The sequence below is a fragment of the Phoenix dactylifera genome, chromosome 7 (assembly GCF_009389715.1).
Source record: "Phoenix dactylifera cultivar Barhee BC4 chromosome 7, palm_55x_up_171113_PBpolish2nd_filt_p, whole genome shotgun sequence".
NCBI lineage: Eukaryota > Viridiplantae > Streptophyta > Magnoliopsida > Arecales > Arecaceae > Phoenix > Phoenix dactylifera.
Window position 1 is genome coordinate 14,837,494 of NC_052398.1, and position 17,011 is coordinate 14,854,504.

A 17,011-nucleotide genomic window follows, 5' to 3' on the forward strand; every position below is an offset into this window, starting at 1 on the left:
ATTTTGGGTGCACGATAATTTAAAAAGTAATCCAAAATATAGCAAAATAACTTATTAAATACCTGATTTTTCCATCTAAAATCCTACCAGTATTCAATTTTTTTTCCAGATATAATATTAGTTATAGGTAAGAGTTTTAGTTGGATTTAGGTTTGAGAATTTGCACAAAACTATGGCTAAAGGTTTCTTAAACCTGACCCACTGACACCCTTACACCCTTACTAGAAGATACAATTGTTCTTCTAAGGCTTGCTCAGCCAGTCCTACTGATACAGATCCTTGTGTATCTCTGGTGCATGCTTGTTCCAAAGATAATCATTTTCCAGAATCACTAGTGCCAATTTTTTTGAAAGCATTCCCTATATAATAATCCTTTACTTACCTCCTAACTTATCATTTTAACCTTAGATTTGTGAAGTTTTAAAAGGTACAGAAATCTTATCAATCTCGGAGGATGCCAGATTAACTTGCAGCCTCACAACAAAGTTGTACGATGCCCAAGAGCCAGCCTTTGTTCTCTTTCCCATGAATTGCCACTATGAGAGGACCCGTGGCTTCTTGGTACGAGCATATTCTTGCGTCCTCGTGTTTCCAACGTCCATCGTACACCCAAGTATATTTGAAAACTTCCAGGTTAGACCCCAGTTGTCCTCTGTTTTGTAGCTCACGACCGCCGGGATTCAAGGCGCGGCTCCCACTAAAGATGGATGGCCATGGGGGAAGCCCACCATGCAACTTCCTCTGAAACCTCCGCAAACGGCAGTCTTTTGCACTTTTCTCCTCGGAGACAATTTCTCATACACTTGAACTATATACCTCAGGGACCTCTAGTCCCTTGACCTTTTCAGCACAAATTTGTTAGATACCTAAGTCATGGAGGGAAATAATAAGAAGGGGGATAAAAGAAAAAGGATCTAGGGTACATTTGGTTCGCGTCTGAAATTGGGGTCGGATTAGAATGAAAATTAGAATGGTTATATTTTCTGACACATTTGATTCGTGATTGAAATCGGTATCGAAATGGAATTTGAATATCAAAAAGAGTCGGAATTGCGTTTTGGAGAATTGAAGCATTCTTATATCCTTTAAAATCAGAATGGGAATGGAATTTCTTCTCATTTCTATTTTCATTTCAGAGCCTAACTTTTTCCAACCAAACATATCCTTAGTTTCTTTGTGATGTGATTCTATTCACTTGTTACATAAGTTTTGCTATTAGTTGCCAATTTATGTAGTGATATCTTTGAGAAAAATAAACGTAGTGATTTACCCACATACAAAAGAGTGGGTGATAGCTTAATTTTTTCTCTTTTTTTTTTGAATGTGATAAACAGAATAGAGAATTTGTTTCAAGAAGAGATTCCAGACTTGATTATGTTTTGCTTGATACATTGTATGTGTCTTAGGAGCTACATGCTTGCCCTATTAATCTTTGACAACTCTAGAATCATACCCTGGTTGATCTGTGGCTCAAAAAATGAGATTGTGATGCTGGTAGGGGTTGGGTCTGGTCCGGACATTGTGTAACCTAGACCTGACCTGTTGAGAGAATTGGTCTACATTTGAAGACTTATCCTACCCATTCAAGAATTTGGTCAAGTTCGATTGTGATCAAGAAGTGGAGACTAGTTCAATTGCCCATTTCAGGTTGGATTTAGTATGGATCAGGACCAGGTCTGGGTTCTCAAGTGGATACTGTTATTTGTAAAGCTTAACTCCCTCCATGCCCTCAAATTTATTTACTAATGGTGCAAACTCAAAGCATAAATATTAAGTTTTATAAGAATGTGAGGGATATAAGTATAAATTTATATGATATATTTGGTTAACTATCAGGTATGGGTTGGGTTAGGGTCCGGATCAGGTAAGATCCATGGAATCAAATTTAAAACCTAATTTTTATATGATCAGGTCAAGTTAGGTAGAAGTCAATTAAATTTTAATAGATCTGACTCTAGACTTGGAAAATTATTATGTGTCTATCTTTGAACCCATAACTGAACTGTTGGCTTATGGGTTCAAATCTAGTCAAGGTACGCATCAAAAAAAAAAAAAAAAATCTAGTCAAGGTAGAGCTTAGGTTAGGCATGGTTTTATGGGTGTTTCTGACAACACTAAATGTAGGTTGGTTTTAGAAAACTATGCTACAAAATGACACTAGACCACTATCAACATCGGTCGATGGCTCCAAATAAATGGGCAAGTTTTCTCCTTCTTACCAACATCGGCAATTCTTATACTTTCCTTAATGAAGAGTTGCGAGAGAAGATCTATATAGAACAGCCATAGGGATTTGTAGTTTCTACCAAGAGGGCACCGTTTGTAAACTTATCAAGTCCTTGTATGAATTAAAACAAGCCCTATACAATGGCACGAAAAATTTGATCAAATTGTATTGTCTATTGGTTTTATAGTACATGAAGCAGATAAGTATGTTTATATAAAATTTAATGAAAATATGGGGCGATCCTATATTTGTAAGTAGATGGCATTTTAATTTTTTCGAAAAGTCTACATCTAATAAATAAAACTAAAAGTTTTCTTTTGTGCAACTTTGATATGGAGGATTTAGGTACAACTGATGTTATACTTAATATTAAATTAATTAAAAATGATGACAACATAGTTTTGAATCAATCTTATTATGTTGAGAAATTGTTGAAAAAGGTTTAACTATTTTGATTGTAAACTTGTGCCTACTCCTTTTTGATCGCTGCAGTTCAGTACAAATAAAGGAGAAGGAATTAACCAATATAAATATGCTTAAATAAATGGATCTTTGAACTACCTAGCAAACTACAAGAGTCTCCATTATAAGGGACCTCAAAAGAACTATTAATTAAAGTCTCCATTATACAGGTTTCCCTACTGTTCTTGAGGGATTCAATGATGCCAATTAGATCTCAGACTCAGATGAAACCAAGGCTATGAGTGGATATATGTTCCCTTTGTGAAGAGCTGCTATCTCTTGGAAATCCACTTAGCTGAAACTCATGATTTGCTCCACCATTACTGAGTTAGGGGTTCTTGAGACTGCTAGCAGAGAGGTGGAATGGCTAAGAACCTTTTAACTGATGTACTTTATTAGCAAAACCAATTCTGGCAGTGTCTGTTAATTGGGACAGCCAAGCTAGTATAGCTAAGGTATAGAACAAGAAGGAGAATTCCAAAACTAACAGATTCATTAGACCTAGATTTAAGCTTGTTAAGGATCTCAAGAAGGCTGGTGCAATCATTATAAACTATATTAAGTCTGTCAAAAACCTAGGTGAACCATTTGCTAAGGGACTTGCAGGGAGGCTAGTCCACAATTCATCAAGGGGGATAGGTTTAATGCCCATTATTTAGTCATTTTTAGTGGCAACCCAACCTACCTAAGTGGAGATCTCATGAAATAGTCCTAGTGAGGAATAACAAGCTGCAAAGGTGACTAGTAGGAGAATTGAAACTGGAGAATCCTTATGTCCATCCTTATGATGTTAGTGCTCAACTGCAACAATCAGAGGAAGAGCTTATGCTCTTAATGAGTTCAAGGCCCAAAGGGTAAGGTGTGTTGTACAAAAGGCTCTAGAGAGCTCATCTATGGCTGTGAGGTCGCAACCTAAAAGAATTAATGCTATTCTCTAGAGCACTCATGAAATCTAAGATTTTGATGCATGATTGCAATGTGCCACCCAAAAGAACCTAGATTTGCAACTTGTGCAGTTGGTTTGATAAAACCTGTAAACAAGGGTTCACAAGACCTAGGTCGCTTAATTAGAACCATAATTAGAACCCTGTGTGAGTTAAAATTTGCCAATACTTGATGAAGGTTCAATTTTGGAAGCCACCTTTCATCCAAAATATATTATAGTGTGTGTGCATGTGCATGCATGCGTGTGTGCGCGCGCGCGCGCGTGTGTGAGACGCATGAAGTGGTGCAGCCTGGTGAGAATGGCATGCCATTGCACATATAGGCGTATGCTCTCTCGATGTCACGGTCATCATATGATTTATTTAGCTCATCCTACTTTTTATGATTTTAAATATACTTACCTAATGATATTTAACCTGATTTTATCATAAAGTTTTTACTTCTATGATATTACCATATTTGCTTGATGACTTGACTAGCTCAATCTACTAGCTCTTTATTTTATTAAGAGCCGGTTCTTCCTTATTTGAGGGGGTCTAAATCAAAGAATACTTGTTGAGGCTTTGCTCTATAAATATAGGTGTCTCCATAGGATTTTTGTTGAAGCTCGTAGCCTTCCCTTCCATAAGCTCTCAATATTGTTTGATTCTAAGAGTCACCTATCATGGGCACAGTTCATGAAAAGATCCTTGTATTTTGGAAGAAAGTCATCAAACAACTTATACACCTTGTGGAACCCACCATATTGATGAGTTGTTAGGTGCTTGCATCATTTTGTTTTTATTTTTTTTTTTTGATTGAATAGATGGCTTGCATCCGAATATATCTAATCATATCAGAAAATAAAATATCACGAAACTGCGATGGTGACAATAATGTGGTCCTAATTAACTTTAACCAAAGTCTTATGCATGCATAACGGTGGAAGAAACCAACTTCTTAGATTCCAAATTACAGGTCCTTGTCAGAAGGCCCACCACCAAAGCCTTCAACAGATTAGCCCATAGGTCTCATTCATGCACTGTATTAAATTCTTTAGATGATGCACAAATCTTAGCTTCTACATCATCTACTACTAGGAAATGGTTTGCCTTATAGTATATATGATGCGAATGGGTGCCATACGGTATGAATGGACTCCCACAATGCCAATTGGCAAGATAAATTGGTTCCTTATCACTGCTCGCTCTTCAATCTAGAGTCGTTTTCATTATTTCTAGAGCTATAACCTATGGTTGATTATTGTGGCCTTCATTATACTTTTGAATATCCTATTATTTTATAGGATGAATAATTAATTTTAATTCTTGGATGTTTTCATTCTTAAAAACCTAGTCCTAATTAAAATAATTAGAGTATAGGGTAGATTTCTCTCCTTTCCTCTCAACTTTTTTTTATTATGTCCTTTCCAAATAATTGGGTTTACACTTGTCTGTGATTTAGTATTGAAATCTAACCTCCAGCCACTTGCCTTTTATCCAGAGTGGTCCAACTGAAATGTTGGTCAACTTTTACTCTATGATCACCATCTGATTCTAAATCGACAAGCTATACACACCAAGAGCTAGGGAGTTGTTCGGTGTTCCTTTCTCTTTTTTCCACCAATCCAAATTCCATTCATGCACACCTCTAAGAGCTTACAATCTGTGAAGACCCACATTCTATCAAATATATAATGCACACCAGAGTGTCCACCAACGCAGACCACACAAACTCACTCATATTATTTTTTATTATTTTTTATTTTTTTTTGATGTATCGGCGTCTCACTATATACGGCCATGAGTACGTCCAGAATAGTCACAGTACAAAATACTCTTTAGTGCTAATGGCACATGCTCCAATGCCCCCCATATGACGGCTCTAGAGTGATGTGTTGCAAAGGAAGCGACCCAGTCCGCCGCACTGTTCGCCTCCCAAAAAGTTACTCATATTATTAACTTGTGGGACTCCTACCCTAATCTCTCCCCCACCCATATGCACACATGCATGTCCTATGGAAGCCCATGAAACACTCTATAATTAGTTGGTGGCTCTCAGCCGCCACCACCACACCATCTACCACCATCCATCCTCAAAGGCAACTCATTCAAATGTGTATATTTACAGCATAAGTGGGTAAGGTATACTATGATAAAGGTTTAGTTCAATTGGCTAAATTCTCTTGTTTTTTTATTATGACTCCTAGAAAACTTTAGATTTAGAATTTACCCCCTTTCCAACTAGTTCCCTTGATTATTCTTTCATAATGTGTTGAAGTAATCGAATTTCTATCACTCTTTTAAAAGCCAAATGTCGATCCAAATAATAGTCTATTCACAATAGCATTATTTGCACACAATTTCTTAATAAGAGTTTTTGTAGGGCTTGAAAGCAGCAAAATAGCGTGGTTGCTGCTTAGGTTAAGATTTTGCTCAAATTCTTAGATGCAAAACACAAACTAACTAATCCTTTTCATAAATCTATAGTAGTTGCTAACCAACTCATGTCATGTACAAATGATTATAGATGCAAGTTGGTTCTGCTAACTGAGGATAAAAGTTTATGTTAGCTATAAATGCCATTAGGCTTTGAATCAGAATATATGCTAATTATTTACACCACATCTTAACAACCTACGAGGTCATCCTAGGTGGATGCCACATAGATAAATCTAATAAATAGAATAACTTAGGTGGGTTTTTACGTGATATCCGACAAATCGAATGGAGTTCAACCATGATAGGCTGAATAATTATAGGAAAAATAAAGGGTATAGGCCAAGCAGGGCTAAGATATCAAGTCTAAAGCCAACCTATTTCAATAATGTATGGCTAGGCGATAGCCATATGTTAGTGGTTGCTGGAACGAGAAAAGGTGGGAGTCATGGGACAGAACTAGAGGAACAATTAAAGGCATATGGAAAACAAGTATAAACACTTTGTGGCACTAGAAGTGGGCGGTTAATAGATGTATTATACAAATATGAGAATGTAATTATGAAGAAGAATCTTTTGGCCAATCAAACACCTATTTTTTATCTTTATTTTAATCTTTATTTTTACTTTCTCATTGCATTTATCTTTAATTCCTTGCTTTATTTATCTAGCTTTATCCTAGTTTATCCTTAGCTATTAGTATAGAACCGTAGCCCCCCGTATACTTGCACAATCCACTCAAGGATACGAACACAATTCTGCCTTGTGGAGAATCCTTCACCAGCACTAACCAATCTCAAAATACATTGTAACTTTTAAATACAATGATCATGCATCTCAATATCCTCAAGGGACCCTGAAGCCAATTATTTGCATTCAAATTGCTGCATGCCTAGAGATTGGCAGTTGGAGATTTTCCATAGTGCTTTATCACATATAATAAAAAAATGTTACGTAAAGTTCTCTAAACAAATTAGGTTGTTTTAATAAATATCTGAGTTTGAAAAGGAAAAAGAGAGCTTGTGGAAAATAAATTACTTCACTTTCATATTTGAGACAGAGACCATTGTGGCTGAACTTTTTTTTCCGCTCAAATGACAAGCAAAGGAGGTCCCACTTACCAAGAAGGTAGTTAAAATATAGCTAGAGGGATGAAAAGACCCAGAGACAGATGGACCTCTTTTATTACCAGATATTTGGAGTATGATTGGGAGCTGTATTTTTTTTCGGACCACTCATATTTATCAGAAAGCAGACAGTATTGTAGACTAGATCATCTCGTATATGGCAAAGCACTCGGATTAAGCTCTTTGGATAAACCATGACACTATTTTTTTTCTCTTCATGATATCTTATTTTTTAATTTTATTATATGTGTTTATACTAGAATTATACGACTCTTCCAAATTATATATTAAAAAAACTTGGAGTTGCAGAAAAATTGACTGCCGGTTGAGCATCTCCCTCACTTGGGTTAAAAAAAAGGTTTACAACATGACTCTAGCATTCAAATAAGCTTCCAGTGTTTACACAACGAAAACCAGTGTATCCCAAATCGATTTCCTTAAGCTTGTTGTATTCCTCCATTGCATCTTTCTTGAGATAGCAACTATCCACTTCAGATAAGATGTATTGTAGACTATTACTGGTCATCCATGAATCCTTCCAACAACTAATTGATTGCTAATGTTATTGCCATGTACACATACAAAATCATTCTATTTTAGATTTTTTATTAGACCATTATGCCGCCATCCATGAATGAATACATAAATATTTTAACTATACCAGCCATGGAGACATGCATGCACAGTATAAATCCATCCACATATAAAATATTGTTATTAGAGAATATTGATGTAATATTTTAACTACATTTAAAATAAAATGTGTTTATTAAAAAATTATAAATATGAGTATAAAGTAAAAGAGATTCCAAAATTCTAAACAAAAGTAGGTTTTTTTTTCTTAAAAAAGAAAAAACTGCAAGTGAAAATTTTTCAAGGTGCAGAGATAAATACAGACCTACATGCAGAGATAAATACAGAGTACGTATCGATGCATAAAGAAAGGTCAAACATGACCGGCGGCGTCGGTCGGTGCTTCTACTCCTATTCTTCTCCTCATCACCTTTCTCACCCTTTCTCGGTTTATTATTGTTCCTCTGATCCTCCTCGCCCTTCTCTTTATTCTCTCCAAGGGCATCTACGCCGCCGCCGCCTCCGAGACCAAAAGCCCTAATCTTTTCGAGCAATTCCACCCCACGGGATCGGGAAGCGAGGGGCCAGAAGGCGCTTTTGTTACCCTTTTGAGGAATCTTTCCTCTTTTTGGAATCGGAGGCATCCACATGGCGGTGAGTTTATTGGCTTCTAATGGGTACCTCTATATGGGGGATTATTTCATTTCGTTGCTAAAATCTATGCGAAATGAGAAAGGTGCGATCTTTGAGCGTTTTTTTCTGAGAATTAATTGCTTGTTTTGCTATTCTAAGTAAGCTATGGTGCGCTTTTGTTGGTGTTTTCTTGTGGATTTTTTTAAGAACTTAGTTATTTGATGGATTTTGTATCGTATGGTGATAATTTCTCCAAGATTTTGTGGGATTTTAGTTCTTGGCGGCGTGAAGTGAAGGTTTTGATGTGGGTTTATGCTGTCTCGTTATTGGAAGGTGTGGAGGGTGGGAATTTTGAAGGGGCTGCCAGTTTCCTTTTGTTCTTCTCTCTCTATTATTTTATTTGTTTGTTTGTTTATTGTGATTTTCTCTAGAGGAGTTTATGGAGATTTCAGCTTGTGTTTTTATGAACGAAGATTTTCCTAGTTGAATTGGATACCAGTGATCTTTATTTGTCTTTCCTTATTGGCAGGGAAACAGATGAAGGAATAAGGATTAGTGTGTTCTTGGTTGGTTCGGGGTTTAATTTGGCAAAGGTGGTATTTTTGGATGGTGAGATAGTTATTATGACTAGTTGGTTCCTGTTCACCTGGCTATATTAGCCTGTCGGTGCGTGGAACTGGTTTTAGCATTCACTTGTTGGGATGAGGATAGGGGGGGAAGTTGAAAATTTGGGGTTTGTGGGTTGATCTCAGGGCCATGTATTGATAAGTGGTCATAATCTCTTGATGCAAACATTTTGAATTTTGTTTTTGGAAGATGGACACGGGTGTGAGCGCATGGTTTTTCTCCTATTGACAATCTCTGCTTATTTTTGATCTTTCACCTTGTCTTGTTTCATTTTTAGCCTGCATTTAGTGATTTCTTGAATACAAAGTTTTGGTTTTCGCATATGAGGCATGGGGAATTTGGAGTTATAACATTTGTGGTACCCTGTTGTCCTTTTATCTGGATTTTTCCACCTTCTTTTTGGTCCGAAATGCTTTCTTGAAGAGAGGAAAGTCGAGATTATTGAGTTTGAGATGGTTCACTACTGAGAACTTTGGGAATTATGGATATTTGGAATGCTGCACTAACAATCTATCTTGTGTGAGATGAGGAACTTATATTCTGTGATGTAAACATACTTTTTGAAAACAAAAAAAACAGGAAAGGTCATCTCAGCTGCAGTATGAAAAAGAATAATAGGAGAAAAGTTGGTTGCCCAAATGATGTTCCATGTGTAGATATGGCTTCCCCCCAGTATGACATTCAGGATAAATGAAGAATTTAGGATGTTTTGAAGATTAAGATGTGCCAGCAAATGAATCAACTGTTTTATTGTCTTATTAATTTATGCAATTTAATGTGCCAAGATCATACTCTACACTACAACCTTCTGGATATTGAGTTCTTATAGAGGGGTGTAGGAAATTGTAGCGTGCCAACTCTTGGTAGGAGCCCAACTTAAACCATGATTCACTTCCAAACCATTATTGTTGCATATCACTTTTTAATAATTTTGATATGTACCCTTAGTATACATCTTTGTTTCTTAATGCCAAGCAAATCATTAGGGTTCTCCAAGTTAATTAACACCATGCATAGATCCTCTCTCTTTGCTAGAACTCCTTTTATAAATTACCTGAGCAAGAAAATAACCTTCATTTTGGATTTGTCTATTTGCGTATTCAGATATGTTCTCTGTTACTGCTGTTATTTTTTTTTTAAAGATCTCTATCATTTTTTTTGAAAGATCTCTTTGCTACATAAGGTTCATATCATGTTAGTTAATGCAAGTTTGTACATCTCTTTACGAAAGTATTGGCTTTAGTGAGATTTTCTTCAGTTTTTGTGGCATCATCTTAGAGCTTGAATGTCAACAATTTTAGAAGTTAAATGGTTAGGAGTTTAATAATTCTGTCTGTGTCATATCAGATCAATCAATCAAAGCCACTTTGCTATGGTTACCCCTATATGAGAGTCACCTTTTTATTCAGGTTAGGCTGGCTAAACTTCTGCATTAAGGGGTTTCATTGGGTTTAAGCTTTTTCCTTTCTGAACAGCGTTTTAAAATATTGTGCATGATGCCACATATGCAGCAGCATATGTGGATGCTGTCCCTTGACTGCACCGCATGGTTACTGTATACAGTCATACTGCTTAAGGGCCGAAAAGTTGGTCTAATTAGGAATATGGAACTAATTATATGGCCTGCTCTTACAGAGGCATGCGCAGATGGAGCATTTTCAAACAGATAGTTAGGTCAGATTGGTTTCAATTATGTCGTAAATAATTATTACTAGCATTAGGTACTAAGTTATAAACACTAATTATTAGCTATTATTATTTTACTAATATTAGTATTATTTTTTAAAAAATATTACTATCATCATTTTTTTATTGTGTTTTATGTATTTTATTTATTTTTTTATATAGTTAAAAAAAAATACAAAACGCATCTGCTCTTGTGTATGCAGCCTGCATACTGGATATTCACTATGCGGTCCTTTAAACTCTTACATATTGCAACTGTTTTCCAAAAACAGTATTTTTGAGTGAAGTTTGTCATTCACGAATCATTCATGCGGTAATCTTTGTAACATCACCTCTAATAAGAAAAGGCCACTATCACTCTTAGACTAGATCAAAATTGAGTCATTGCCTTCTAAAGCTGGATGGAGATAGACCCACATTAATTGTGTCAGGATGCACTAGGATATGAACATAGTTGGCTTAGTGAGCCATCCATGGCAACAATCTTTCCTAGCTCTTTTGACCAAGTATTTATTGGTCTCAGACAAAAGGGAAGCTTACTACTCCAAGTGAACCCTTGGCTACAAATTTCTATTTATGTCCACTTGCTAAACATAATTCTCTCTATTATAAAAAACATTGTAAATCATATAAACCAAGCATCTAAAAAGATTTTTAAAAGAAACTGAAGCTGAAAAACAAATGTAAAAATTTGCTGATGAGATATTGTGGGCAATAAAGTAGTGGTTCCCTTTTTTCTTTTTTCTTTTTTCTTTTCTTCTGTTGTTGTTGATGGAGGGGAGATGAAGCTCACCAAGTTCATTCTTATCGACGTTCCTTGGCCCTTCGAGGAGTCTGATATAAATGTAAACTCTTACATCGCCCAACCCCCACTATACTTACTGTCTGTTTTTGCAGTCCTGTGACCATTAGTTTTTCCTTTGAAGCCATCCTAACCCATGCCTATCTCTCTTAAAACCCAGACTCTCGCATCTTTTAAATTCTTTTTTTTGCTTGCATATCTCCTTTTGTTTTCAATCATCATTTCAAAGGTTTTAAGTGTGGTCTGAAATTGATCCATTTCGGCCAAAACATGTCAGTTTTGACTAAGACCAATCTGGTTTGTCCAAAACAGTTCGGTTTCACCTAAAATCAATCCAAAATTAACTAAAATTTTTGGTCGCAGTCATTTTTGGTTAGTTTCAGCAGGTCTCAACTGTTTTAGCAGATTTGGTTATTTTGGTTGACTACGGCCAGTTTTGGCAGTTTGGAGTGAAACAAACTGTTCTTTTTTCCCCTATACAAATTGATATGCCTATGTTTTATTTGATTGTCTTGTTTTTTGAATTTTTTCTACTTTTTTTTGCTAATTAAAAACATATTTGTTGATATGATTTTTCTCTCATTGCATAGATTTTTCTTTTTCAGAAACATAAAATATTAAAATAAAGTAATGAAATAAAATGGTTTCTTACATAGATGGGTTTTTTCTTGCTTATATTGGTGATTAAAATGACTTATACTTAGATTGACTTTTCTTTCTTAGACAGGTGATTAAGTAAAATAGAACGGAATATGGTTACTGAGTTCTTTCTTGCTTGGATAGGTTACTAAAATATTCACTATTGTGGTACTAAATAGGTATGTCTAATTATGTTTGTAGACTTGTCTTGTTAATTTATGCTTGACTGAGCGATCTTTGGTCTTTGTACTTAATAGATTAGTACATTATTCTGAGATACTTAATGACTTACGCTTAATATAGTTAAATTTGAACCTAAAACTACCCAGGCCTTTACGATTCTAGATAACAGAAAACACAATAACATGATGTGAAATAACTTGCCTTGCTTTCCTTGTTTCCTTTTTTTTCTGTTTTTGAAATTTTTTTCTGACTTTTTTGACCAAAATCTCAAAACTAGGAGTGAAATTATGGAAGCAGCGAAATTGCTGAAAGCAGAACTAGACCTGGGGAATCGAAACTGAAGCCAGAATTAAGTTTTAAAACTTTGATCTCATCCAAATCTTTGACTTGCCAAATGTACTATTTTTTTCTCTTGTTGGAATTTGGCAAGATACAAAGGGCAGCACTTCGTTTGGACATTTTATATTCCAATGATGACTCTTAAGTCATGCGAACTCACTTCTACAAGCCATAGGATAATAATATTATGTTAATTTTTAGATTTAGATGACAATATTGTATTAAGTTTTATTTAAATCTAATCATATTAGAAGACCTTGACCACCATTAGTAAATGAGATCCCTCCTTCTCTCATGCATACGTATGCTTGCCCAAACTGAGATTGCATGATTGAAAAATCAGTTGTCATTTGATTGAATATGGTTGTCTATCTTACTATTATAATGGGAATTGTCCCATTTCAACTCCATCCTGGTTCTGAATCCATGTATGATACATGGTTCCATCATCTGTGTTTGTTTTCCTTCACCATTTCGGACTCTTTTCAAGTCACGTGCATTTCAAATGCACAATACTAGTTTAAAATAGAATGAACTTGTTTACAACAGACCAAGGTCTTTCTGGGAGGCTGGGAGTACCTTCATTAAGAAGGTAGTGTGGAGTGTTAAGAATTTTAAAGAAGCATTGTGCAAGGTGTCTGCCAGGATGTACGAAATGACCCAAATACTACCACTGAATATCTAGAAGTCCTTCAGCTAATAGTCAAGATAAATGATTGCCAGTATATGATATCAATATCGAAAATTTCCGATTAATTTAGTCCTTGCCCATTAGTTTTGGAAACTTTCATCCATATTACTTGAGGCCCTTACTTCTCCAACAGTACAACATTCTCGAGCCCATCTTCTCAAAGGCCTAGTGTATGACTCAGTTTGCCATCACTTTTTGATGTCTGGGGAAAGAGTGGATGGCGAAAACTAGCTGCCTATAGAGGAAACTTGACATATGAGAAATGAGAATGTGTATTGTCATTAAAGTAAAATGAGGTCAAAGATAAAGGAATTTTTAGAGATGTTTTCTTGGTTGAAGAAACCTAAGTTTGAATTCCACCATTCTTTTGTATTTGGTCTACTTTAAAGGTTAATTGATAAAAATTCACTTAGAGAAATAAGAAGCTATTTTATGTCATTAAGGATTCTCTTTTTGTGGATGATATAGATGGATGATGTATACTTAACTAACTAGGCACTTGCTAATCTCAAAGTAATCGCATCATTTTATGCATCAGTAAATTGTCAATCTGAATATATTTGAAGTTCTCAACTCTGCTTCTCTGTTCTGCCTTAGATTGTCTATTCTCTTTGTTATCTTTTGTTTCAGTGCGAGTGGTACAAAATTGCAATATGGAAGTACCCAATGGCCATGGCAGGATGAAAACTTTAACCCATGTCTTGATGCCAAAGTTTTTTCTTCACAAGAACAAGGTGTCCATTATATTTCATTTCTCAGTGGGTGTAACAAGCTGCTGTTTGATTTGAATGCAGCAACATGCCCATGTTCCAAAATTTGGCAATTGGGAAGGTGATGGAGATGTCCCTTACACTAAATATTTCGACAATGCACGCAAGGGTAAAGCTGGAGGGAAATTAATCAATCCGAATGATCCTCAAGAAAACCCAGAAGCATTTTCTGAAGAGATTCCTCCAGTTCAGGCCCCACCATTTAGGACTGGATCTAATTCTGAGGCTCCTAAGCCCAAGGATGAGCAACGCACAAGCAGAGAAGATGATCGTCATCGACTCACTGACTCTCCTTTACGCCATGATGTCGTACCTCAGAAACCTGCCACAGGTTCGCCGTATCACCGTTATGGTGAACCACAGAGGAGGGCAGGCAGAACAAGTGGTGGATCAGATCACAGCCACAGTGTCGAACACTCTCCCCTTCACCCCCATTATCAGGTGAAAGCTGCAAACAGAGGTGGAGTGTCTTCTCCTTCCTGGGAAAAAAAGGGTTCATCAGAAGGTGGCCATGGGCATTCTTCCAACTCTGCAGGAAGATCAAGATTAAAGGCTGGTGGTCGAGGCGATGAAACAGTAAACTTATTTCTCCTTTCCAATTGTTAGTTTTGAAATAGCATAATTGTTCTCATGTGCTCACATAAAAGAAATATGATATTGTTTTCTTAATTGACAGCCTGAAAAAGGGTCAGCCGTTCCCAAGTTTGGTGACTGGGATGAAAATAATCCTTCCTCTGCTGATGGTTACACGCACATATTCAACAAAGTAAGGGAGGAAAAGCAGACTGGATCAGCAAAAGTTCCCATCATTTCCAATGATACAATATATCCCAATGATCACAAGCAAGACAGGAGATACGAGTCATCAGTGAGTGCTTTCTTCTATCCCTTGTGCACATAATAGCAAAAGCAGCAGTAAAATCTTACTAAGAAGAGTCTTTTGTGTTTCTTTGTGATGATTTTTCAAACTTTAATGCTTCTTCTTGGTTGGTTTTGCTATTATGCAAGGTTGTACTTGTGTCAATCCAAGGTTTGAGTAAAACAGATATGGTACAAATAGGGTTACCCAGCATTAAATTAGATTCGCAAGCAATGCACTAAAAATTCCTAATATGTGTAGAGCCCTGTTATGCTTACAAACAATCTTTTATGCGCGTGGCCTTAATGTGGACATGGCCACATGCGATTGGCAGGAAGCACAAAGGCATTGGCATGAAAAGGGTCTTTTGTTGCCAAGCACTGGCAGGTTGCCTTGGTAAGTGTGGCCACGTCTGCACGTAAACAGTGCATTTAAATGCCCCTTTGGTGGGCATAGACTTTTCCATATTTGTATTTAAGCATCATCCATGTTTGATATGAATATAACTTCCAACCATGTCAAACATAGAAATTGTCCAGTTGTTTTCGAATATTGGTACTTCTGAAGTTATTCGGTGGAAAGCCATTTGCCATGTGCAATTGACTTTTTTTTTTTTGGTTTTTGGGATCTCTATGTTCCAAAAGTTCTTGACTATCCATTAAATTTCTTTCCAATTATATTTCTGCCGATGCATGTTTGCTGATTGGTAATACATTGGTGCGAACCTAATCTTGAAACAGAAAAATTACTTGTTTATTATAAGCTATCTTATTTAGTTTATTATGAACCTTCTAATGGAAACATTACTTGTTTTGCTTCCACCATACCAAACAAAAGAGAGTCTACTTCAGCTGCTTCTTGTGGATATTTCACTTGTCTAAGTAGCATCAGAAGGCTTTAATAGAAAAACACATTGCATGTGGTAGATGCAGCGAGAAAGTATTTTCAATGCTTCTTTTCCATCTTCAAATCCCATTTCTAGCAACTAATGAAACTTTTAGCCATGTAATTTGCTGTTGAGCATTTTTGTGTCTCTTTGTTGGTAATTGACTCCTTTTCATGTGACCTCCTTGTAAGAAGAAATCCTTTAGGGCTTGATAGTCCTTTCCAGAATGATCTACTCCTTCTTTAATTACATATTTTTTTATTTACTTATTTACTTATTTATTTATTGTTACAGAGCTGTTCATGCTTTGGCTGGTGCAAAAAGTAATCAGCGTTGGTGGAAAATTTTGTGGATCTCTGGATCTGTAAATATCTCGAAGAAGGCTATTTTGTATGATGGATCTCTCTGAAAATGCATTCTTCTCTCTGCTTGTGTGCCTTAATGATAATAATTATGAGTATGTTTATAAGAAAGCACACTTTAATTTTTCATTTCTTGTATTTCCTACCTTCTATTTGTGATGTAAAGGACCATGCTGCATATTCTTTTAGGGTGCTCTTATATGCAGTAACCTAAGGATTCCAAGTTACTTTAATACAGGATCATTCTGGTTGTATATAATGGTTAACTTGTTCATTGTTATGAAACTGAATGTTATTGGGTCAAGGATGCAAATTATTTTCGTGTAAGCTGCATTATACCAAGGTTCTTACATAGAGCAAGTTTCATTGTTTTAAAGTGAGTCATAACTTGAACTCATTTGTTTGATTCTTTAGATTTAAAGGAATTTAAAGGCTATAATTTGATGTCTTTTCTATTGTCCTTTTTAGACTGGTTATAGGAAGGGCATTGTTAAGCATGTAAAATTTAATTGTGCAACTTTTTTTCTCTTACCAAATCAGGGTTCAGTAGTTATGCATTGATTTACTGAGTAAATAAGTAGGATGTACGATCGTGTAAAATATTTTATGTTATTTTCTCTTGGAATTGAATTTTCTGATTTCTCATAGAACTCCGCTTTCTTTCTCGGGCAAAAAAAGTTTTATGTGACCAGAGTTTTATTTCACAGTGCAGGTAAAATGCTCCTGTTTTCGAAGGATGCTCTCTTTATGTTAACTACAAAATGATTCTTTCTCCACTAATGT

The 17,011-nt window shown here is 35.9% G+C and overlaps 1 protein-coding gene across 4 annotated transcripts; it reads left to right on the plus strand.

The window, feature by feature from the left end:
* Positions 1-8,148: 8,148 nt before the first annotated feature.
* Positions 8,149-16,544, plus strand: LOC103710585 (RPM1-interacting protein 4). 4 transcript variants are annotated; one of them, XM_039128378.1, is made up of 6 exons: positions 8,149-8,405; positions 13,982-14,026; positions 14,146-14,697; positions 14,798-14,989; positions 15,315-15,376; positions 16,161-16,544. In XM_039128378.1, coding segments are annotated over exons 1-6 (858 nt in total). In that variant the 5' UTR covers positions 8,149-8,399; the 3' UTR covers positions 16,162-16,544. The 4 variants fall into 4 exon arrangements, with proteins under 4 accessions (XP_038984306.1, XP_038984307.1, XP_038984309.1 ...); XM_039128379.1 differs by lacking the exon at positions 15,315-15,376 and having other exon boundaries at positions 8,154-8,405; XM_039128381.1 differs by lacking the exon at positions 13,982-14,026 and having other exon boundaries at positions 8,155-8,405.
* Positions 16,545-17,011: the final 467 nt, after the last annotated feature.